Raw genomic sequence first — 25,059 nt, 5'->3', positions numbered from 1 at the left:
CAAAAAGCCTATACGAATACTGATTGGGATCACGTTGAACTTGTAGTTCAGTTTGGGGAACATATCTTAACACTATTGAGTTTCCAAATAGGGTATATCCACCCACTTATTTCAGGATTCTTGATGCCCTTTATCAGTTTAAGAAAGTTCATTATCAGAAATAGATGTTGAATTGTCAGATTCTTCTAGTGCTATTAAGAATATGTTGTTTTTGTTCTTTAGTTAACATGGGGAGTTGTTTCTCACATATTGGTCCAACCTTGCATTGCTGGTATAAATCCCAGTTGGTCATGATGTATTATTTTTATATACTGCTGTATTTACTAAATTTCTACTTAGTTATTTTTGCATCTGTGGTCACGAAAAATAATGCTCTATATAGTTTTCCTTCCTTGTAATATCTTTGTCTGGTTTTGGCACTAGTATAATATTGTCCCTGTAGAATAGAGGTTGGGAAGGCATCTCTCCTCAGAAAATTCTGAATGAAATTTCCAGAAAATTCCGGATGTGCTGGCTAATGTTATATGTTTGGTAGAACTCACCAGTGGAGTCATTTGGGCCTGGTGGAAGTTTTGGACTTTATATGTGTGTATGGGTTGGGGGAGGATTTTACTTCATATATAATTTCTTTAATAGATATGGGGGCTATAAGAGATATCAATTTCTTCTTGAGGAGCTTTGATGTTTTGTGTCTTTCAAAGAATGTGTCTATTTAGCAAAGTTGTTCATAATATTACCTTATTATCCTTTTAATGTTGGCAGAGTCTAGAGTGATGTTATCACTCCTTCCCAGTATTGGCAAATTGTCTTCTTTTTTCTCTGATAAGCCTGGCTAGAGTTTACCGACTTCGTTGATCTTGCCAAAGAACAAGCTGTTAGTTTAACCTATTTTTCTTTATTACTTTTTCTTTTTTATTTCATTGATTTCTGCTCTGACCTTTATCATTTATTTTCTTCGACTCAGGTTTAGTTTTTGCTTTTCTTTTCCTAGTTTCTTAAGGTGGAAGGAAGCAAGGTCACTCATTTGAGACCTTTTATCTTTTCTAACATAACAGTGTACTTCCCTTTTGTATCATCATACACATTTTATGTTGTCTCAATTTACATTTGGATTAAAATACTTCCTAATCCCCTTTTACTTTTTTCTTTGAGCCATGGGTGATCAAGAACTGTATTACTTAGTCTTCAAATATTTGGGATTTTCCAGTATAATTTTGTTGCTGATTTCTAACTTAACCCTGTTGTGGTCACAGAACATACTCAGTACTATTTGGATTCTTTAAATACAGTTATAATAACTGCTTTAGTATCCTCATCTGCCAAGTCTAACATCTGTGGCCAGTTTAGGGAGGTTTTCATTGACTGATTTTCAGCTTATAGTGTTTCATATTTCTCTGCTTATTTGCTTGCCTGGCAATCTTTGATTGGAAGCCAGACATGGTGCTGGATATGTTAGCATTCCCAGAAATATTCTTGAGCTTTGTTCTGGGATACAGTTATGTGGAAACACTTTGACCCTTTCAGGTGTTGCTTTTAAGATTTGTTGTGCAGCATGACAGCCATGTTAAAGTTAACTATTGCCCATGACTGAGGCAAGACACTTCTGAGTATTGTACCTGAGGCCAAAGAATTAGAGGTTTCTGGCCTGGCTAGGCAAACAGGGCCCCTCCTGGGCCTTGTGAGCTCCTTGCACTGCTTCATCTAATCCTCTCAGACGGTTTTGTTCCCAGCTCATGCTGATCAGTACCCAGCTGAATATGACAGGGGATGCTCTGCCAGACCCTGGAATTCTCACTCCATGATGCAATTTCCTTTGCAGGACTCTGCCCTGCAAACTTTAGCTGCCTTGGTCTCCCCTGTACTCTCAGCTCTGCTCCTCAACCTGGGGGGTCTGCTGGACTTTCCTGGGCTTAGCCTACACCAGGGCCTGGAAACTTCCAAGACAGAAAGGTGGGGGGAAACCACAGGGTTTTTACTTCATTTGTTTCCTGTCTCTCCTCTTGTTGCCTGTTACCCAGTGAGCTGAAAACCACTGTTTCTTGTATTTTATTTGCATATTTGGTTATTTCAGGTGGGATAGTAAATCCAGTCTCTGAAACTTCATTTTGGCCAGAATTCCCAGTGACTCTTTTTAAACAAGTGAACTGAACATATTTTAATAGCACTGTCTTACTCCTCCTCCTCCTGGCACTGATTGTTTTAACCCCACTGCTCTGGGCCATGCAGAGTCCTCCTTCCTGCCTCCTCTGCCCAGACCCTGCCCTCTCCAACCATCTTGCCACAGCTGTGTCCGTGCAGCTCCTCCGAGCCGGATAATGCAAGTAGTTGTACGTCACCCCAAAATAAGTGTATCTGCATGTGCCTATATATATGTGTTGTATATAGACATATAAACACACACTATAAACATGTATACACATGCACACATATCCTGAGAACTGGATATTTTTCATAATGATTTGTTTTATTCTCCTCCTAATACTTATCTAAAACCAGAGTCAAACTCAGTGGGGGTGAGGACTGTAAAACAGGTTTTGAACTCATCAAATGGTGCCCTTAAGATGTGTGCTTTTCACCTACAAACACTCTCAAAAACTCTAAAATATATGAAACTTTAATAATAGAGCATACTTTATTTAGATGTAAGGTATCCTGATACCTTATTTAGATGTAAGGTATCCTGATGTTTATAATTTACTTTAAATGCATAGAAAACAAAATTTCATGTGGTGGGTAGAGGGGTAGATGAGTGGATATAGCCAAAATGTTACATGTTATCATCAACTCTCCATGATGGGTATAGGGGGTTTATTGAACAATTACTTCAACTTTTCAAAATCTTTGAAAATGTTTGTGACAAAATGATAGAAGAAATCCTTTAAAAAACATCAACAAGAAAAATGCATTTTGATATTAAACTGGATTTATCAAAACTCAGGGAAGAGAGCTATGAAATCTAAATGGGCTTCCTAGGAAACATTTCATTTGGCTTTGAAATTCCTGTGAAAGGAACCACAGATTCCACTTGGATTTAAAGTAAGAAGGCTTATGAAGTTTCCTCGAGGAATTAAAAATACAGCTACCATATGTTCCAGCAATTCAACTTCTGGGTATTTATCTGAAGAAAACAAAAATATCAACTCACAAATGTATCTGCAAGTCAATGTTCATTGCACCATTACTTACAATAGTCAAGACCTGGGACAACTCAAGAGTCCATCAATAGGTGAATGGTTAAAGAAGATGTATTAAACATACACAATGAAATATTACTAAGCCACAAAAAAAAGACAGAAGTCCTGCCATTTGGAACAACATGGATGGACCTTGAGGGCATTATGCTGAGTGAAGTAAGTGAGAGAAAGATAAATACTGTGTGATCTTAGTGGGTGGAATAAAAAAATAAATGAATAGGAAAAGAGATCAGATTTGTAGCTATCAGAGGTCAGGGGGTGGAGGGAAGGGAAACTGGAAGAAGGTGGTCAAAAGGTACAAATTTCTAGTTATAAGATATATACTAGGGATGTAAGTACAATGTGATGACTATATATGATGATGACACAGTTAACACTGTGTATGACATACAGGAAAGTTGTTAGGAGGACAGATTTTAAGAGTTCTCATCAGTTAGATAAATTGTCTTTTTCTTTTCTTTTTCTATATCTATTAGAGATGATAGATGCTAACTAAACTTACTGTGGTAATCATTTCAAAATGTTTCTAAGTTAAACCATTATGCTGTATACCTTAAACTTACACAGTGATGTATGCCGACATAATATCTCAATAAAACTGAGAAAAAATGGCAGTAATAAAGACATCATTTATAAGCACTCTTGGGAAAAGAAAAACAAGAGTGTGTATAGAATTCAGAGCACACACACTGGAGTCTGCCTGCCTCTGGGCTGGGTGGGCCTGGGGGGTGCCTCACTTACAGCACCCCTTCCTTCCTGGTGCCTGGGTGTGACGTATCTGGTACTGCCCTCTGGGGAGGGTGACTAAAAGCATCCATACAGCAGCCTGGCACAGTGGGACATGCAGTGTACCCCACTGCACCATCCCCATCACCACTGCCATTTCATTTCACTGAGCTTCCTGGCGGCCATGTTGAGATGACAACTAAGTGAAGATTGGGATGGGCCACCTAAAAGCTGGCGCACTGGAAGAAGGCACTATCAGAAGGCTGTTCTGAGTTGCTACAGTAAGTCTCTTAAGGCACAAAGGGATGAGTGGAAGTATGGGCCTATGAGTGGGTGGTCTCCCTGCTCCAGGGTGGCCCCAGAACCTGACAGGACAGGAGCCCCAGGCAGGTGAGTACTGGATCAGTGTCTGGGTTGAAGACCTGGAGGGCCTCTTAATCACCACTAACCCCAACCTAATGGTCAAATCCAGATTTGAAGAGTTCTCAGCAAATTAAGAAAATATTTAGAAGGAAAAGGGTAACTCCTAAATTTGGTGTAGAAAAGTAAATAGAAGGACAGCATAAAGACATCTGGCTTAGTTCAATTAAAGAGAGCCTGAGGATATAGTTAGCCACAATGTGATATAAACCACAAGGTGAAAAGAAGCTACAGAGGTAACAAGAGGCAAAACTCAAATGATATGCGTTTCAAGTGCAGTAACACACAGCAAAGTGCATTTGCTGCAAAGCCAACAGAAACGTCCACCGTCCATGCTGAGCAGAGAGTGCCATCTAACCAGGCCCCTCTTGACGAAACTGCACATTTCCCCTGGTGCCACAGGGGTACTGCTGGACATGAATAAGGAGAAAACACTAATGAGTGAGGTCAGCTACATACATGCCTCCAAGAGAACACTTGTTCCAGGTCAGGCCAGCTTGGTCCAGCTGCTTCTGTGTGTCCCTGATGACGGCTGAACAGAGGCTGCTGGGCAGGTGGCCCATCTAGTCCCTGGCCTGCTAAGTCACATCTCCTTTAGCTGCTTTTATGTATCTCTGAGATGCAGAGGGTAAGGGAGGGAGATGGGGTTACTGGGTGGAGCAGCAATACAGGGCTCTGAGTGTGGCCTGGAGGCGTCCATGCAAAATGTAGTACATCTGCCTGAGGAACTGATAAGGAACAAAGGGACACAGGCTCCCCAGTCACATTTATCCTGGTGGTTTTCAGCCCAGGACATCTATAAACTGTTTGCCTTCAAAACCTCAGACATGCTGTGTAAATATTTACTACCTAGACTTTCCAGGGTGGAGATGGCAGGTTCCAACACTTCGACTCAACCCAAGAAACAACCACAACCAGGGCTTGCACATGCTGGTGGAAGCAGCCAAAAGCAAGCTGAGGTTGTGAGAAGCACCAGCCGGAACCTACCGCCCAAGAACCTGTCCAGCAGGCACGTGCAGGCCTCGTGGCCCGCCTGGTGTCCGGACACACGTCCTTTTGCACCGTCACCCAACACTGGGCCTGCCTATCTCTACTGCCCAGAATCTCTCCCACTCCTTCCCCATGGCACATGCAACCTTCTCTGTTCAGACAATTCCCAAACTTGTTTTGTTTTTTTCTTTCTTTCTTTCTAGAAGGCATGGAGTGCACAGTCAGAGAGAGAGAGCCTGAGGTTCAGGTTTGCATGGCCCTGCGCCCAGCTGTGTAGCCTTGGGCAAGCTTTCCGCCTCTCTGGGCCCAAGCTCCTCATGACTCCTCCAAGGGGGAGAGAGGAACACCTGTTTGACAAGATCTAAAAACAGTCAATGAGACGGCGCATTTAAGAAACACATGTGCATGTGGCCACAGCTCCTCTATGACTGCATCCAGTGTTAAAATATATTAAATCCTCAGAGGACATAGATAAAAATCTCAAACCTAAATGTGAAGTTACTTGGTAAAGTACACTGCAGATTCGTGGGCTCAGACCCCTTTGAACCTATGGATTTCACTTGGACAAACACTGTTGCAGAAACTACAGTCATGCCTCAGGATCAGTCAAACCATCAGGGCTGATAACCAACTGCACTGCTTGGACTCCTTGGGGGGCACTTTTGAACCATCTGCCTGTCATTTGGTATTATGACGTGCTTGGAGGAGAGAGGCTGGCTCAGGGTGAACATACAGATAGAGCTATCTTTATGAGGATTCATGCAGTCTTATTTTTAGGAGTATCTTTTAGCCATTCACTCCAATTTCTTCACCTTTCCCTCACCCTACATCATGTAAGTACATAAGTTCATCGAGACATAAATTCCCCCCAAAGGAAAGAAAGCATAAAGAAAAACCACAAAGCCCTCACTAATTGTAACTGCTCACCTTCTAAGGAGAGTGTGTAAAACTTGCTGCCTTCCCTTGCTGTGCAGTTAAGGAAATTTTATTTTCCCCATATCCTGGGTGGGGCTGTGCTTTCAGAGATGACTGGCCAGCACCCTCACTATGTGATGTCTCAGATCCCTACCGAGGGCCACACACACATAGCTCCCTGCCCTTTACTCACACAGGTAGAGGCGTGACAGCAGCTCTTGGGGAGCTCCTGGTCAGTGGGTGTCCAGCCCTTCCTGTACAGGGGCACACCTCTCCGGGCTTTGCAAGGACTGCCTTTCACAGCCACGCTGCCTTTGGGGAGCTGTCACAGGCTTGAGGTGAGGGACTGCAGCAACCTGCCTTTCAGCAGTGCCAGCAGCCCTAGGTAAAGGCCGCCACCCTGTCTCGTGGGCTACCTGCTATCCTACAGAGCACGCAGCCTGGGCTACTTGCTCAGAAGGGCTTTCTGTGCACAAGCTGACAGCTGTCTGAGTGCAGCTGTGTGTGACCAGGGCCAAGGTATTTGGGTGTTTGGAGCCTTACCCAGCTTATATACGAAATGAAGATAATCTTAGCACTACCTTCTGCAGGTTCACATGAAAACTGTAAGCTTAGGAATTGGAAATAATCTCTCAGAAAATCATAGCTGTCACTAGCCTCCTTGTTAGTAGCCTATCTCCCCAAACTCACTAGAAAAGGGCAGGGATAGAGGATCTGTCATTTGAGGACCATCTGGGGACTGGACCAGACCTCAGAAGCCATCTGGTCTGAGTTCTTTTAATTTGGGAATCCTGCTGTGGGGGCCAAGACCCACTGTTTCCAGGACCCAGGTGGGCTGTATGTATGCAGAGTCATATAGCCCACATTAGGCTGTAGGGCCAGAAAGCATGGGCTCTACCCAAGAGACTTCAAACTCAGTAACTTACAAACATTAGGCTAGACAGAAAAACAAATATAATAAAAGGAAGAAAGAAGAGACAAGAAACTGTCCCAAGATACACAAAAAACAAATATAATAAAAGGAAGAAAGAAGAGTCAAGAAACTGTTCTAAGAGGAATGGCCCCTGTTCAGGACACCACAGATGGCTGTGGAGTCTGTCCTTGGACCAGATTCAGAGTGGGTGTGGAGATGCAATTTGAGATTGGAACTATGGGGGAGGCATCCCATGCCCCCAGGAGTTTGTGGGGGATGGCCCTCCACCCCGTGAGGGCCCCTTTTCCTCTGGTGGTGGGGTAAGGGTCAAAGGGCTGCCAGCCCGCTGCTGTCTGGCTGCTCTGGCCCTTGCTGGGATCTCCCTCTCCCAGGGATGCTCACACACACCTTTCTCAGCCTCGCAGCCCCTGTGCCCGAGCGGATGGCGTCCATCAAGGCCTGCCTGGCTTCGGCTGGGTTGCTGAGGGGCCCGGGGCTGGCCCTGGATGCCGTCCTGGCTGCGGAGGGGGCCTGGGGGGCTGGAGGGGGCAGGGCCGGCAGGCTGGCTGAGGGCTGAGCGGGAAGGTCTCCCGGCCCCGCGGGCTTGGATCTGGGTGCAGACAGCACGGCGTCCCGGGCGCTCTGGAGCTCCTCGGAGGCGGAGGAGGACACCTGGCAAAGAGAGGTTAGGTGACAGTGTCCCCGGGGCACTGAGGGCGTGCTGCGGGGACACCTATGGCAGGGAATGCGGCTGGCTCCTCGCCTAGAACCCCAGCCTCCTGTCCGGCAGAGGCTTGCAAGGACAGACCCCCAGTCTGACCAGTCACCAGGAGGACCCTCACCCCACCACCCCTCACACTGCTCCTTGGATTCTGCACCCAGAAGCTGGAGGACACCTTCCTGCCCCTGAAGTCAAATCCATGCTGGCTGCTGAGCTTCTGTCAGATCAGCCTAAAGTGTGAGCAACTTGGCCCCGGAGGTGAGAGGCTGACCTCCGGGCTGCAGGGATATTGGCTCTGCAGCCCTCGGGGCATTGGGCCCTGCAGCCCTCCGGGCATTGAGACTTGGGAAAGGTTCACTCCGTGTGGGCAGATGCCAAAGGGAGAGGGTGCAGTGCCACCCTCGGTGCCTCTGAGTGGCGATTTGGCTGGCCACTCTGGTGATGGCTTAGCATCCACTTGGGGAATCAGAGGGTTGCCCCAGCATTTGTAGCATCCCCCGGTCCCTGGAGGGAGTAGGTGGAGAAACTTTCCCCCAACGGGGGCCCTTCTGTTACCTTCCGCAGACTGCAGGCACCACTGTGCCTGCGGATGGCTGCCAGCAGGGCTGAGCGCTCACTCTCTGCCTCCACATAAGATGGTTTCTTTGGCCCTCCCTCCGCGGTGTGCTCTGTGGTCTAGAATAGGAGTGTCAACAAATTTTACTCAGAAAGTGAGAAATGCTAACTGTAAGGCAGCACAAAAGAGCACCAACCGCCTGTCAGTGGAGGCCTGCAGGCCGATTTTGCCGTCCCTATCTGGTGGCAGATAGATTTTTTCCTGTGGTATAATATCACGTTAAGATTATGCACTGATCTTATGCTACATAAAATTCAAAGGTTAAGCATTCGAGGTAGCATTGGAAGAGGGCCTTTTACGTCCTGTCACTCCTGTGATTGGTCCTAGCTCTCTGAAGCTAATAGATGCGTTAAGTCCTGCAGACCTGGATCAGAATTCTGAGTCCCCACTAGTTGGCAATGTGACCTCAGGCTAGGTCACTTGACCTCACTGTGCATCACTTTCCTCATCTGCCAACTGGAGGAAACAGTTCCCAATGGTCAGTGTTAGGGTAGTGATTATAACATGTTAAATGCCCAGAGAAGGGGAGAGGGGTGTCAGAGAATCTTTCCTGTTCTTATGAACAATGGAGTAAGTATACCCCAGGCAGGGTGGCCTGGCTGACTTTTCCTTTATTCACTTCCCCATTCAATGCAGTTATGCATGACCCACCCCCATCCCTCCATGCCCCAGCCTAGGTAGGGACTCTTTGCTGGCAACACCATTTCCTGGGCAGTCGGGCCCAACTGTGCTGCGGACAAGCCCCAATCCCTGCCAGGCCTGTCCCTGTAGTGGCCATAATTCCTCTCCACAGGCCCTGGGACAGGACTCCCAGTGAAGCGAAGCTGGAGCATCCACCCTCATGCCTATCCTTGCCCCCTCCCTCCTCCAACGCCATCTGAGATCTGTGTCCAGGGCACTGAAGCGTGCAGGTGGGAAGGTGTGTCCCTGAAGGTGGGTGCCTGCCATGCTCACCTTGCGAAGCCTGCCCCTCCCGCCCGCTGAGTGGATGGCTTCCATCAGGGCGCTGTGCAGGCATGTGTCTCTTGGCGCTGGCCTCTGGACAACAGGTCGAAATTTTTTCTTTGGCCCAAAGATGCTGGGTGGCAACACACCATTGGACGTGTGTACCTCTGTGCATGACAAACCGGACTTCTCCTCCAGTTCTGAGGGCTCCCATCCAGCATGGCTACACGTGCCAGCTGCCCTTGAAGAGGGAGGAGGCTCGCTGTGGGCAGGGACCCACCTGGAGCCGTTCACGAGGGCCCTGACTTGAGTCTGATCATCTGAGCGAGGACGTAGGGGGTTGGTACTGTCCAACGTGCTTTTGGGGTCAGAGGCTGATCTGGTCCTGTGGCTGCTGGTACTTTGTTGCCCACTGGAACCACAGCTCCGTCCCACAGAGACATGGTCCCTCTGGGAAGCTGGGACCAGTGGGATGGAGGAGCCCCTGTGGATGCCAGCAGAACAGTGTTGGGTACACAGCTCTCCATGAGGGCTGCTGACTTGCCGTCTGGGATGGGCTCCTACTGCAGACTCCCCGCTGTCCTCACGGTCATGTGACTCTGAGCACCAGCTGGGGGTGGCTGAGTCCTTTGCAGCGGGAGGCCATCCAGCTGGCTCTGGCCCTCTGCCTTCGTGGGGCTCCTGGACGTCGTCCTGCTTCCTCACTACATCTGGGTGGGCCCTAGGGGTCCCAATCCGCTTGGCAATGGCAGAGGCCACGTACTGACTGGAGGTTCTTCTCTGAGGCTTAAGAAACGGGACTTCCGTGGTAGCTGCTGGCCCCCTCAGCTGCCCCGGGGTTGCCGTGGGAGGCCGGCTTCTCCCCTCCAGCGCATGGCTCCCATCTCTGTGGTGGGTGGCCAGCTGCTGGGGCGGTGCCACCCTGGGGTCTGGGAAGGTGGGCTCTGCTTTGGGCCTGCTTTCTGGATGCTGGGGCTCCACTGGTGCGGCAGGGGTGGGGGACCTCTTGGCCGAGCACTCCGTGGGCCGGCCACACTGCTTTCCCATTGAGTTTGACCTCCAGAAATCTTTGACTTTTCCGATGGGTTGCATTTCTGCTTCAAGAGTGGACGAGGGCAAGGCTGTGGTCCTGCCTGCATGTGTGCGGGGACACACCAGGTTCCCGAGCTCATCAATCTTGATGGCGCCAACTGAGAGGGAAACCCCTCTGTCATAACACCGCATCTCTGACTTTGGAGGGACAATTTTATATGTCGTGAGGCCGTACTTAAGGCCGTAGCTCCCCCCTGAGTTCTGGGCTCGCTGATACCATGACGGTGGTGCTGAGACTCCATTCTTACCTCCACCTTCCTTTTCCTCCACTGGGGGTGGAGTTGCGGTCCTGACAGCCTGTGTCCTCCCCCTGAGGGTGGAGGTGGGCTCCCTGCCTTTCTCCTTTGCACTGAGGTCATGTGTATGAAGCTTTGCAGCAGAGGTCATCTTGGGCTCCCCTTGGTTCAGATTCACATCTTTACAGGTCTGGGACACAGAGAACTTGAGTTGTTTCCCGACACCATGGGAAACGGCAGCTGAGTTGGGCAGTCCTGTCCTCTTCTTGCTGTGTTCCTGGCTATGCTCGGCGTGATCTGGTGGCAGGTCAACTCTCCTGCTGGCTATGTTCCCCATGTCAAAAGAACCAGCATTGTTGTTCCTATTGGAAAACAATGCCAAATCAACAGGATCATCTAAAACTTCCCCTATGAACGTCACTGGGATCGTGTCCACATCGCTGTGGGGGACCACGGTGTCCCTTGTGCAGCCGTTGGACATGCCGTTTACAGAGCTGGTTGGAGAGCTGGTGTCCGTTTCGTAACTCTCTTCCATTTCTGCAAAGGACAAACGCAAGTCACAGCCTGGCACCACCTGTAGGATTCCTAAGCCAATGACAGTGTCATCACTCCATGACGCTGATTTCCCTGAGGTTACTTCTGTGGAAGTTATCTACATACATTTTAAAGTCATCTCATGGGTAATCCTTATGTGCCAGGGCCCGAGTCTCCACTTTCATTCCTCAGCAGAGGAGCTGTCTACACATCCGTGTGTCTAGGTGAGGTATCAAGGTGCGACACCTTGCCCATATCCTTCACTGAAAAAATTGATCTCTAGAACCAAGGTCTCTGGAAACCCTGTCTTGGCATTGAACATGAAGGTGAACTTGGAGTTCTGACCTTCAAATTGCCTGTGCTCACCAGAAGCACCCCAAAATGAGGGGCCAATTTTCTCCTGCTTTAACTTGTTAAGGGAAAACAACTAAGTGCCAAGCCCCTCAGAATTAACCCGAAAGGATGGAGCAGGCCATGTGGTCAGAGCCCTGGGGACACAGGGTGGCAGATGCAGATTTTCCAACTCTGTCAACTATATTTTCTGAGGACAGAAGACTGAAAAGTGAGTGAGACAAAACTAATGTCAGCTCTGTGGTCTGTTTCCTTCTTGTTTCCATTCTACTTTAAGGTATGGCCAATATCTATTTTTTCATTTATTTTCACTGGGTACCTTTGTTTCAAAGACTCCCTAGGTTTTAATTGAGATATTTTGCATCTGCTTTGGCCTCCTAGTGTTATCTACCCAAAATATAGCCACAGAACAGCAGTGCCCTGAGATGCTCCATTATAAAAGGGTATACCATCAAGCTGTTGTACACTGTTTGCCTCAGAGAGATGCCATATATTAGCAAGGAAAGGGGTGGGTGTCTTGGTAAGGGACCTGCTGATCTCTGTGTTATCAAGGGTTTCCCTAACTCATTCCCCAATCAGAGAATTGTTTTTTCCCTAATGAGTAGAGAATAGTTTTTAATGTGCAAAGTCAGTATTTTTTAGAGGACATGTTAAGTGGCTGTGGAGATGTTTCCATAGAACAGTTTTCAGCCCAGAGCACTGGGCTCCCCCCTGCTCAGCCCTTAAATCCAGGCTTTCTTCAGGCTGACCTGCAATCCCTTCTGCAGACCTTCTGTCATGGTTAAACAAAGCGGAGTCAGAAAAATAACCTTCAGTGTCTGCTGCCAGGGTAAGGAGGGGGGCTCTCACCTTCCAGATCTTCATTGAGTTCTGCAAGCGTTTTCTGGAACTGTCCAGTAATAAAAAGATCTTCATCATTTGAGGATATAGCAGCTTTTTCACTCCTAGGGAAGACCAAAGAGAAAGGAAGGGCTGTTTAATTTACTCTTTTCTGGAAGTATCTGAGGAAGGTACAAGTCTTTGTCAAATTCATGCAGCTCCTTATTCGGTGGACCAGTGCCGCTACTAAGACGCGCGCGCGTGCGTGCGTGCGTGCGTGTGTGTGTGTGCTGCTACTAAGACACCCATGGGGGTGGGGTGTGTGTGTGTGTGTGTGTGTGTGTGTGTGTGTGTGTGTGTGTGCTGCTACTAAGACACCCATGGGGGTGGGGTGTGTGTGTGTGTGTGTGTGTGTGTGTGTGTGTGTGTGTGTGTGTGTGTGTGTGTGTGTGTGTGTGTGTGTCGCAATCATGACCATGACAGCAGTGACAATAATAGCAGCTCTCCCTCTCAGCCCTGTCCCCAGGCCCAAGGGCCTCCTCCTAGGCTGGAGGAAGCACCTAATGGTACAGGCCACCCAGCATCCCTCTGTGCCACAACTAGGCTTCACATGCCAGGCCCCGAACAGACCTCTTTTTGTACAAATTCTCTTATAAATCATACAAGCACTTTGTAAGTGTTGTTACCACCATTTTATAGATAGAAAACCATTTGCTGAGTGACTGACAACCTGCCCAGGGTCACACAAGCTCCCATGTCTGCTGTCCAGAGACACAGTGTGGTCCCTGCCACATGGAGGTCCAGGAAGATGTCAACTCAACTGCTGAGGAGAATTGGACTTGGCCTTACTTACGTCACTGGGACAAGAGCACCAGTGAGGCAATGCTGCCCAAACAATTTAAAGTCTTTGCAAGGGCTTGTCTCTCTGTTCCCACTGTGCGGAAAACAGAGACATGTGGACGGCAAAATTGTCTATCTTCAGTGAAAGCTGAAGGTCTCTTCCGCTGATTGTTAAAATTGAGGACCAATTTCCATCATTGCTAATCAGGCCCTGATAATGATGCATGAAATATGCTTTTGCACAATCCTCACTTACGTAGCCAAGTTCGCATTCTGATAAATGAGTCTTTCTTACTTGGTGACTATGTCCTTTTGGGAGCCAGGAAGTTGCTTCTAGATTAGTCTCTGCTAATGTCCTCTGACAAGTCAGACAAAGGGGTTTGGATGGGGATGTGTGTGCATGTGGACCAATTAATAAGCACCACAAGACGCACAAAACCGACTTCCTGTTGCTTTTGCTTTGGATCTTAATTGAATGCATTTCATTAAAGTTGTGTTTTTCTCTATCATGGAGTGTGATGTTTTAAAGTAATTCAAATACTGAATCAAATAGATGGAAGTGTAAAAACAAAGGAAACTGACATATAAAATAGCGATTGAAACAGAAAAGAGAGTACTGTTTAAATGCTTGCACTTGGTTTAAGATGCTTAAAATCCAGCCAGCCAAAATTTACACACACACACATACACACACACACACACACACACACACACACACACACACACACGTGCTTAACTTCAAAGCATACCAAATCACATCACTCTATGAGAACAGAATATTAAGAAGAGTTAAAAAACTAATTTAAGATAAAAGTTCCAGTAATGCTATCATTTTATAAATGTTAAACTGTGAAAAAAATCAATGCAAGCTAATGAAAATTTTCCGCTACTGGTTTTTACTGGAAAGCAATGTGGAAATGTATAGGTGAGCCTTGAACAATGAGGGGATTAGGCTCACTGATCTCCACGTAGTTGAAAATCTGAATTATAACCTGACTCCCCAAAAGCTTAACGACCAATAGCCTACCACTGACTGGAAGTCTGATCAGAAACAAAGTTGATCAACATATATTTTGTATGTTATATGTATTATACACTTTATTATTATAGTAAGTAGGCTAGAGGAAAGAAAACAGCTTTTCAAATTTGTCACAAAGTTTGTTGCAAAGCTTCAAAAATTTTTCCAGTGTATTTATTGTAAAAGCTCCACATATAAGTGGACTTCTGCTATTCAAACCTGTGTTGTTCAAGGATCGACTGTACGTCAAAAAATAAAAACATTACTTTCATATAGAGTAGTCTACAGTTGGTTACTCATTATATCAAAGACTTTGTACCATGAGAAAAGAGCAACAATAAATAAATAAATAAAGACATCACTTTATATTTGTAGGAATATTGGCTCATTAGTCTTTCTTTTGACAATGTGCCTTAAGGAAATAATCCTATAGAAGGTAATATAAATGCAACAATGTTCACTGTATTGATGGGAAGAACGCCAAAATGTCCCGAAGTAGGGAGGCACCTAAAGCTCCGAATGGTGACGTCGAAGAGCATTAAAATCAGTCAGCATGATGATCACAGTATCTATGTGGGAATACAGATGAATGCTTAAACCAGCATGTTATATGAAGAAATCAAGACATACACATATATAGGATGATCAAGACAATCTACAAATAACATGTGCCTGTGGACAAAGGAGTCAGAAATCTAGATAACCACTACCAACCACTGTAACTTGTTGAAACGGATGGATTACAGTGAGTATTTTATCCTTTCTCTTTGGAATCATGCTCACTTTGGTACAAAGCAGCTTGAGTGATAGAGTAAGTTTTCAATAATGGGCAAATTTAAAACAATCCTGTAGTCTTCTAATGAGCCATAATTCTTTTTTGCAAAGTAGTTTGCACGTTTGTTATATTGGGCACAACACACACACAAATTGGCTATGTCGTGTTTACAATACCGAGGGTCAATGACCCAGTACACAGCTGTCAGCCTGACAGCCCTAAGTGACATGGCTGAGCCAAGGCTTCAGCCTTTCCCCATCTTCCTCCCACCCATTCAGGCCTGAGTGGCCCCGACCCGAGGGCTCCGGCCTTCTGAGCTGTTTCCCACCCACCACCTGTCCAAACCCTCTTGCTAAAGTCTGGCGACCGTACATTTGCCTCTATTTCCTCCTGCCTGGGTTTTCTACTCTCCCCCCTTCCTCCATCTGCCTCACCTACATGGGTTTGCCCCAGATACTGCCACCCAGTTGCATGCTCTGCTGACACATCCCCATTCCACCTGGCCTGGCCTTGCTCCTGAGGCTCCAACGTGAGCCTGGTTTCTTGGGGCTCTGCTTGCCCGGGGAGGGAGAGAGTGGACCCATGGCAGGAGCCCCCAGACAGGCAGGGAGGGTCTGCCTGTGGCACGGGGCTGCTGAGACTGTGGCATCTCCAGGGAGGGGGGAGGCAAGGCTGCAGACAACTTTGCCCCTGCAGCTGGCTCCTCTCTTGATGCAGTGCAGGGTGCCTGGGTTCTGGGTCGAGGGCTTCTGTGTGAATGGATTATCTGCCCAAAGCCAAAGCCAGTGGCATTTTGCTTTCCCACATATACTTCAGGAGGGAGAGATTTGGCACTGTTTGCTTTTCCTTCCTCACGCACCCCCGCTACTTCTCCCCAAAGGTTAGTAAAGTAATGGATTATAACTATCCCTTTTGCCCTGTGAGATCAGCCCAAAGCACTCCTGGAGGGCAGCATTCTGTGGGCTTCACAGGGGGGCCCGCATGTGTGTTCCTGGAGAGGCGAGCACTGCCAGAAGCATCAGCCTCCTTTTAAAGTCAACACACAGATGTTTGTCTCTGGGGCATCGTCCCCAGCCCCCAATGCACACCAGCTGTTAGCTATGTTTCCTGTGGACAGTTTGTTTTGGCTTAAGACCAAGCAAACAAGCACATGGAGAGCACACACTTTGACAGCAGGCCTCACACGCCGATACACCTGAGCAGCAGCACTTCCCACCCGGAGTATGACTCTGCAGGGGACACGGTAACGTGCAGGCCACGGCCACATAAAACATGAGGACAAAGTTTCAAAACAGAATCTGCCCAGGATGTGGGGCTGCCTCCTGGATCTGCTCCCTAGGCTCAGGGCGGGGGGGACAACTGAGGGACAGCACCTTTCAACCAGCTCAGTGGTCAGGGGCCTGGTGGCCTCAGCAAAACAGCAACTAGGAGACGTGTCAAATTGGCACCCAGAAAAACAGTTGCTTTTGGTTTTCTCTTTTCGTTTCATATGAGGAAGAAAAAAAGAGCACTGGCTGATTCTGACCCATTCAGCACACTACATAATTTTTCTTCGTAATGTGGCTAGAAGAGTTTCTTTAAGTGGTTTATCCAATGGCAGAACTATTTAAAACAAAAAGAGAGAGAGAATCTGACTGAGAATATGCTGTTCCTCTCAGGTAGCAATTCAATTTGCTGATGACACCAGACCAACCCATGTGATTCTGATACAATTTTTTAGTAAACTAAAGGCAAGAAGCCTGGGAAAATACACAGTTGACGACGGTCATATGTGCTTAACTTCTTCCCCCATTGCATTTACAAATGTGCTGCACTTGTACAGCTTCAGAGTTCTGGCAAACTGGTATCCAACAGAAAGGTAACATGAGCCACATGTGTAACTTAAAATCTTCTGTAGTCACATCAAAAGGGGCCAAAACAAATAGGTCAGGTTAATTTTAATCACAACTTTAATTTTATTGGACATTAATTACTATACCTTATTTAAGTTATTTAAATCCAAATTGTTATCATTTCCGCATGTAGTTAATATAACGTTTTTGTTTCATACCCAACGTGGCGCATATTTTACCTTTACAGCATACCTCAATTTGGGCCAGCCTTTGGGCAAGCGTATAGCAGGCGAATGTGCCCTGTGGTTACTGTGCTCAACAGCTAATTCTCAAAGGTCTTAAATGTTTTTTAAAAGCACCTCTGAAAATAGTTACAAAGTTCAGAATCTAGAAAGTGTAAAATGTTTCTACATATTCCTGCCTTCCCAAAGTTCCATAGTTACAATGTTTCTATATACTTCTGGGGAGGAGGGGCAGAGTTGCTACAGTTACAAAGTTGCAGGGCCCTAGAGGTTGGCTGACCTAGAGGAAAGTCTGGCTCTGAGAACCTTCCAGCCTCTAGGCTAGCACCTGTGCAATCATTCCCTACAGCGACCTGCAGCCATAGATAGCCCTGCAGCTAACAATAGGGTTTCTCCCTTCCAGACATCACGGTTCCCACTCAGTGACAAGTGGGGGCTGAGAAGGAACCGTAGGGGTTGTCAGGCAGAAGGGCAGAGACACTCCCTTCATTGGAGAAGCTACACTTTGTCTTTTGTGGCTCTGACCATGATGGCAGCGGCGTCCTCCTATGAAACAACAGGCTGAAAACCACCTACTGAATCTCTCACGCACTCCTTTCCACATTCCTGCAGAACTCAGGTTCCCAATAGGGATGCCAGAATTAAGAGCTCTGCAATACTGATAACACAGACAAAGACAAATTATCTGATTACAGCAATATTGCCTTCAGGATTCACAGGTTTAGAAATGATGCAAGTTCCACTGTAACTTCCCCCAAGCAGTAAACAGCCCTCTCTGTCTCTTCCCCTATCTACACACACACCATATATATTTGCAAATTTATAAATGTATATATATATATACACACATATATATACAAATTTTACACTACATATATAAATTTTCTATTTTATATATATAAATATTTTATTATATATATATGTATGTATTTTGTTACTTCTCAAAGATGTTATAAATGGTTCAAAGATGCAGACAATCAGAACTAGAGCCAGGTTACAAGGATTCCCCAACTATCAAATTTCTATTCTTCCTCAGGCAGTCATAAATATTATCAATAACAATAACAACACCAGCTCTCCTTTTTTGAAGGCTGGCACTAGTCTGAGGGAAGGAACTGCATGTCTCCATTGTAACATGGAAATTGAAGGGCAGGTCAAGCCCCTGGCCAAAAACACAGTCCCCAGCCATAGGAAGATATGACCTAGGCAGGCTGACTCTGGACTTTTTAGTCTTCACATCAAGTTGTTCTTTAAGAATTAGGAATTTTGGTCTGGGCCACACACAAAGGGGGTCTGAATTTGGAAGGAGGTCTTTAAGCAACCATAGGTACCATCGCTGTTTGCCCTGGGCAGAGCCATGCACAAGGCCACTCCAGGTATCCCCGGGACGAGGGGCATTCGCTCTATGCACATGTCTGTTGTTCCTGTGTTCCTGGGCTGAGCTCCTCTTTAAGGACCTTACTGGCTGAACTTTGTTTAGAGGAAGACTCTGGGAATTAGACATCCCATCTAGTAGGTCAAGTCTGAATTGAGGGCATAGACTTCCTTTTTAATGAAAAATTGTAGTTCAGTTCGCAACAAACAGAGTTTCTAAGTCAGCACTGGGAACAGTAGCCGTGCACTGTGCAGCGGAACTGAAGAGGTGGAAGGATGTTCTCAGCTGAGGCCAGCCTACCAGGCTCCCCTTGGGCCGGCAGCAGCTCTGGAGGACACAGTACTTGCCTCCAAGCTGGGGAGGTGGGACCCCGGGCAATCCTATGTGAAGACATCTACATGCCCGACACCTGCAGGGTGCAGAGAAGGAGCAGTACCCACGTCAACAAGAACTTACCTCTGCAGGCCCACAAACCTGGGTCTTGTCAGGCCACAGAGGGTCTGGCACTGTTCCAACAGCACTCAGTTCTGAATACCTGAGTAACAGGGAGTGGCACAAGGACAGGATGCCCTTGCAAAGTGGGGAACTATGAACACGCCTTCCTCTACTGGGGACTGACCCCATAGGGGAGATTCTGCAAGTGAGGGTGTCTCAGACTCTTGGGGAGGCTTCACAACCTATCAGACGCATCCTCTGCCTGAAGAGACCCAGCCTTGCCTGTCATGGCAAAGGGTAACTAACTTCTGCTTCTCCCAAGCCTCTGGCTGGTGTTCAGAGGCTGGAATGGTGTCACTGTCACAGCCAGACCCTGGATCAGTGCTGCTTGCCACACAGGAATACCCCTCCTGGGAACACAAATGGTCCCTGAGGATCAGCTGCAGACAGTCATCAGATCATGTAGGGCAGGGCCAGGAGGCTGGGTCCCAGGACTGCATCAGGCACCGAGAATGGGGGAAGCACCCCTTTAAGGGCCTCCCTTTATAAAGGTGGTCCTGGGACACACATTTCAGGAGCACATGCCCCATACTCTGTGCTGGGCCTCTGGGTGCCCTGCTGTCCAGGCTGGGCAGTAGTGTGTCAGGAAACATGTCCTTCCTAATGGCTTCTCAATTACTGCCCCTTTTCTCTGGACATGGCTGCTTCTGTGCAGTGTTTCAATACAGGTCTTCTGTCCAGGTGGTCACACCTCTGTGAAGCCTCTATGGCCAACCCCTGGCCCAGATTCTCATCTCACTGAGACCTGCTCCATTGTGGCTCACCTGACGTGAGCTGCCCAGTATTGGTCAGCCCCCCAGTCTGGCCCAACCCACCCTGCCCCCTCCAGCCTTGCCTGCCTTTCTGCTGCCTAGGCTTTCAGCACCGTCTGCTGTGGGCAGGACCACAGGGTGCGTCTCGGGAATCCACTACCACATTCACCAAGAGCAGTGAGTTCTCTCTGTAACTGCCTGACTGTGCTGCGTTTGTCTAAATGCTTTCAGTGTGACAGTATGGAAGGTTGGTGACATTTCCAAAGTGCCCTGTGCTTAATGCACATCATTCTAAGGAACAAGAGGCAGTTCCAGTTTCCTTTTCATTTAAACAGGTTTCTTGGCAGCAAAATTTGTAAGACTTTTCATATTTTACTAAGAGGAGGAGGTAATGAATCCCCAGATTGATTTGGGAAGTTATATTTCAAGAGCTACATCACAGGAAAAACCTGAGTAACTGCACAATACCCAACAGCTGGCACAGGGGCGAGTGGAGGGGCAGGGCGAGGCCCCTTCTGCCCACTCAGCATGCGTCTGTGAGCAAGCCACACCCCCCGGGCAGATGTGTTCAGTTTAGCTCTGAATGTCTGAATTGGTTGCCAGCATTTAAAATCTGGGAGACTTCACATAAAATCTAGCTTTCTGGCTTCTCTTCAAAAGCCAGCCACACTGGGTCTGTAATCCCTCGAGGCAGCAGCCGAAGGAGGGAGTAAAGCTGCTTTCTTCAGAGGAACATGGGCTTTGCAGCTCTCGGTGGCCACTCACCACTGAGCCTCCCTCAGCCTCCTTAACTGCCTCGCCCCTGTGGGCACTATGAGTTTGCAATCCTGCTTTTTTACACTACAGGCACTGCTTTTAAGTAATCCTGAATTTTACTGAAAATCATACATCAGGAAATAAATAGGTGTATACTACACTGAATTCTATGAGTATGTCTAAAGTGTTCATGGAGAGAACTAAAAAAACCCTGTCATTCTGTGAAAAATCATGGGCAGAGTTGATCCCACCCCTGGGGCAAAATGGAAGAGCAGAGACAGAGCAGAGGGGCTCTGCGATCACCTCCACCCTCATTCGACTGCTGAGCTGACCAAAGCCCCGAGAAGGAACGTGAGCTGCCAGGAAAGTGCAAGGTGCTGCGTCCCAAATCAACATGTGAGTCTGACGCGATCCTGCTGGACAGCTGTGCAGCAGGTACTGTGTGTACCATGCATGCCGGGCACTCATACAGACTGAGCACACCCGACAGGCAGGAGGCCTCCTCTGTGCGTTGCACAGATGGAACGCCAGGCTTGGCAAAATTAGGTGGATTCCTGGAGCCCAGACAACCGGTTAGTGGTGGTGGGATTCCCCCTGTGGGTCTGTCAGGTTCCAGAGCACCCCCGTTCCCCAAGCTACTCTCAAATTTGGTGGCACACCAAGGATGAAGGCAGAAAAACACACCCTCTCCCTGTTACGATAAAGCATCAGGTTCCAAAGACTCCATGCTATCCTGGCTTTCCCCACAGACATTCATTTCCATATGCAGATGGATATCAGCAAGATTTCACATCAGGAATTAACACCAGCAAAGCAAACTATGGCTTTTCCTGAGCATCCCTAGGGGCCAGGGTTAAAAACGTCTGATTGGTTTCACATGGAGAGCTCAGTATATGAAATCCCCATGTAAACCAATAGAACAGACCCGGACATTACTGTAGAAAGCAATTTTTTCTTTATGTTAAATGGACTAAGAAAATACTATAGTTTTCTCTGCTCTCACAGATGCAAACAGTATAAGCCAAACTCAGCTAAACTCCTTGTGTGGGGCAGATGAGGAATGGACCAACTGCCACCTTTGAATTTCCTGTCTAGTGATATATGAACTTGGCCTTGGAATTGACCTTAAGACTGATGAGCTATACATTAAAATTATTGGAGAGCGTATTTAACAAATGGGGAAATGCTCGTTTTAAATCGTTAGGTAAAAATAAATAAAATATTATTGACACTGTAATTACATTAACCTTATAGAGATATGTGTTTTCAGAAGACAGAATTGAAACAAAACATGAAAAATACAAAAGCATTCATTCATTTTGGTGACTGGCTTATGAGGGTTCTTTTTTTATTATTCTACTTTATTTCCAGTAATGTTTTTATAACATTGTGTGACTGGTTCTTAAAACCATTGAAAAGGTGAAAAAAACTGATGGGCTGCAGAGAATTAACCTGCCTTTCTACTAAGAATGAAGAAAGAGATTTTGACAGCATGATTCTGGGGCAGTGATGGACAAATAAGGCAGTGCTATGGAAAGGGCACTGGAAATGGACCAATGCCTATTTGGAGATTTGATTCATGATGAAAGTGCAACTAGGAGTCAGTGGGAAAAAAGCCAGATTCCTTCACACCACACACGGAAATAAACCCCAGGTAGATGAGAAGTTCAAATGTGAGAAAGCAACACTACACTTTTACAAGAAATTCAAACAATCTTTGGTCTTTAAGGTATGAGGTGGGTCTCTTAAATATGCAAAAATCACATCTATTCAGGGGGAAAAGGACATGTTCAACAACATTAAAATTAGATAGCAATTTTTATTTGACAAAAGAAAACAAAGTTAAATTCAAGCCAAAGTCTTAAGTACTCTCTGCAAGGCAGAAATTAACTTTTTTTAAAAAAAGGTAATAACCCAACTTTTGAAAAAGGGCAAAGTCTATGAAAAAGCAACTCATAGAAGAGGAAGATTAAATTGCTAATACACATATGAGAAGATGCTCCTCCTTACTCATCAGAGAACTGTAAAGAAAGCCCCAGGAAATGCTATTTGACACCTGGATGACTGGTGAAACTTAAGATCTTGTCTACTCATCCCACATACTGGTGTAGATGAGGACTGGCAGGCACATGGACCCCTGCAGGGCGAATAAACCGGACAATCATTTTGGAGAGCAATTAGTCAATATTTCATAAAGTTGAAGATGAGTGTTTCTGCAGGTCTAATAATTTCTCTTCTAGAAAACTCTCTACAGGTAAACAGTCATTGTTTTCAGAGGTGGAAAACCAGAAGAATCTAAGTGTTCATTAACTAAGCAATGGAAAAATAAATGAACGACTAAGATACATCATCATGGATAAATCTTAAAGACAAGATGGCAAAAAGGTACACTCAGGGGTATGGTACCATTTATATAAGGGTAAAAACAAGCAACATTATGTGTTATGTATAAACACCTGCATATCTCAAAAGAGCATGAAGACGTGACTGTGGACAACACCCCCAGACCAGGAATGCTGATTTCTGCGGAGGACACCTGGCCTGCAGTCGGCTCTCAGTGAGTATGTGTGGGGAGGGGCCGCCCCGACAGAAGGCCTCCCTCCTCCCAACGGGGGCGGGACCTACCTTCTGGCTGTTCTGGGACTCACCTCGGATGCCAGGTTCCGGAGCTGCTCCTCTCCCAGGAGGGGCTCTTCTGGGGGCCCAGCTCCGGGGTCCCAGCTAGGTCCTGGTCACTGCAGTCCTCCTGGTCTGTGGCCCACTTATCTTTGGATTTCGTGCTGTCGTGCTGGGAGTCCAGAGAGATGATGTCTGAGGGGGAGCTCATCACCCCGGAGTCCTCAGTGGTGTCCTCCGATGCGAAACAGCTGCCCACAGACACAGTCTCCTCGGTCTCAGCCAGCGCAGGTGGGACCCCATCCTCGCTACAAGGACTGCCAGGCCCCAGGAGCAGGCTCACTGGACAAAACATGGCAGGGACAGGTCAGCCAGCACTCCAGTTTCTGCACTCAGCAAGTACAACACTGACCTGCCTGCCTCACCCAAAATCTGGACTCCATCTGAGCACAGCTCCTCCAGACACAGCTAACTTGGGCAGAGCCACATGCCCAAGTGTGACTGAGAGCAAAACTCTCCCTCCAAACTCAGCACATTATGAATTAGTCTTTTGAACTTTTATCCGGTATATGACTATGGGCAAACACACTAAAAAATGCAGACTAATGACATGGTGAGTCCAACTGTTTCTAGCCCGACCCTTGGTTTAACTGAAGTTGTTTTAAAAGGAGTTCTTTTTAAAAATAGAGGTTTTAAAAATACAAACAAACTTAGGAGTAACTACTAATACGGTCTGGGCACTTCTGACAAGTATTCCATAGGCACAACGGGATTTGGCCTCGAACATTTATGCACTTAGTCAGCATCTGGCCCTCCTTCACTTTTACATGTGAGACATAGAGATGATCATAGATTATCTTCGAATAAAAATGAAAAGAATCAGAACAAAAGCATGCCTGGTTGCAGCTCTCTAACCTGGAGCACTAAATGAGGTTTACTGCAGTGGCAGAATGAGATGCACAGAGTTACAACTCACTAGCAGGGCCCGGGTGTCACCAAACTCTAATTGCTACTGATGGGGAATGCTTGGCCACTTGGCACATCTGCCAGCTGCCTGGAGGGACATGAAGTATAAGTAGAGCATGGTTCTTATTATTTTTTCTGACTGAGCTTGTAGGTTCACTAAGGTCCCTGAAAGCTCTGTGCATAGAGGAGACCCCACCCACTAAGGCTGGAGCTGGAAGGACAGGGGTCCACAGCTCTGTGCCAAGTGCACACCAGAGGGGGTGCCATTGCTACATTTAATGTACAAATAGTTTAAACTTCAAGACACTGGAAGACATGTGCCTGGAACACTGTTTACAGTAGTGTGGCATAAAGACTGTGTTGTGTCGTAGTTTCAGTGCACTTTGTTTTAAAACCATTCCTCCAAGTAGTCACTGGCTGCCTAAAATGAATGAAGGCTGCAGACATGCCCAGCACACACTCCACACTGTCATGCGCTGAGTGCCGAGTGTCATGCTTGCACTCCACATGGCCATGATGTTAACTGGACAGCTGACTGACAACACAGAATCCACGAAACCAGAAGAGCACCAAGAAGAACATTCTTTCAGGTCCCAAACAATAAAATAAAGGAACAAAAGAAAAAGAAAGAACAGACATTTCACAGAGGAGTCCAAAAGCAAAGACTAGAGCACAAAGGAGGTATTGTTCAGAGAAGAGCAAATGCACAAGGCAATCTGTCTGAATGCAGTGAATGCTTCTTCACAGTAACCTTTCTCCCGGCTTGCTTTCTGGCTTTTGTCTCAAGACTCTTCATTAGCGGGAGGGCAGATATGGAGGAGAAATCCTGCCTGAGGATTCGTATGACCCAAACCTTTTCTGCCAGTGGTTTGCTGATGAGCCGTCACACCTCTGACGTGGCCGGCCACTCAGTGCACACA

General features: G+C 46.8%; 1 protein-coding gene across 7 annotated transcripts in view; it reads right to left on the bottom strand.

Moving 5' to 3' along the window:
• The window catches only part of COBL (cordon-bleu WH2 repeat protein), a 288,379-nt gene that overhangs the window by 4,696 nt on the left and 258,624 nt on the right, over nucleotides 1–25,059 (bottom strand). For all 7 annotated transcript variants that reach the window (XM_036918805.2, XM_036918804.2, XM_036918802.2 and 4 more), the window contains 5 exons: nucleotides 23,206–23,515; nucleotides 12,503–12,597; nucleotides 9,450–11,305; nucleotides 8,435–8,554; nucleotides 7,567–7,830 (listed from right to left, as the gene is read on the bottom strand). In XM_036918805.2, the coding sequence (XP_036774700.2) occupies nucleotides 7,567–7,830; nucleotides 8,435–8,554; nucleotides 9,450–11,305; nucleotides 12,503–12,597; nucleotides 23,206–23,515 (2,645 nt within the window). The remainder of the gene's footprint in view (nucleotides 1–7,566; nucleotides 7,831–8,434; nucleotides 8,555–9,449; nucleotides 11,306–12,502; nucleotides 12,598–23,205; nucleotides 23,516–25,059) is intronic.

This window comes from Manis pentadactyla, chromosome 7, assembly GCF_030020395.1.
Source record: "Manis pentadactyla isolate mManPen7 chromosome 7, mManPen7.hap1, whole genome shotgun sequence".
In the NCBI taxonomy this organism is placed as follows: domain Eukaryota; kingdom Metazoa; phylum Chordata; class Mammalia; order Pholidota; family Manidae; genus Manis; species Manis pentadactyla.
The sequence above is the reverse complement of the archived record's forward strand: the minus strand, read 5'-3'. Positions and strand labels throughout refer to the sequence as shown.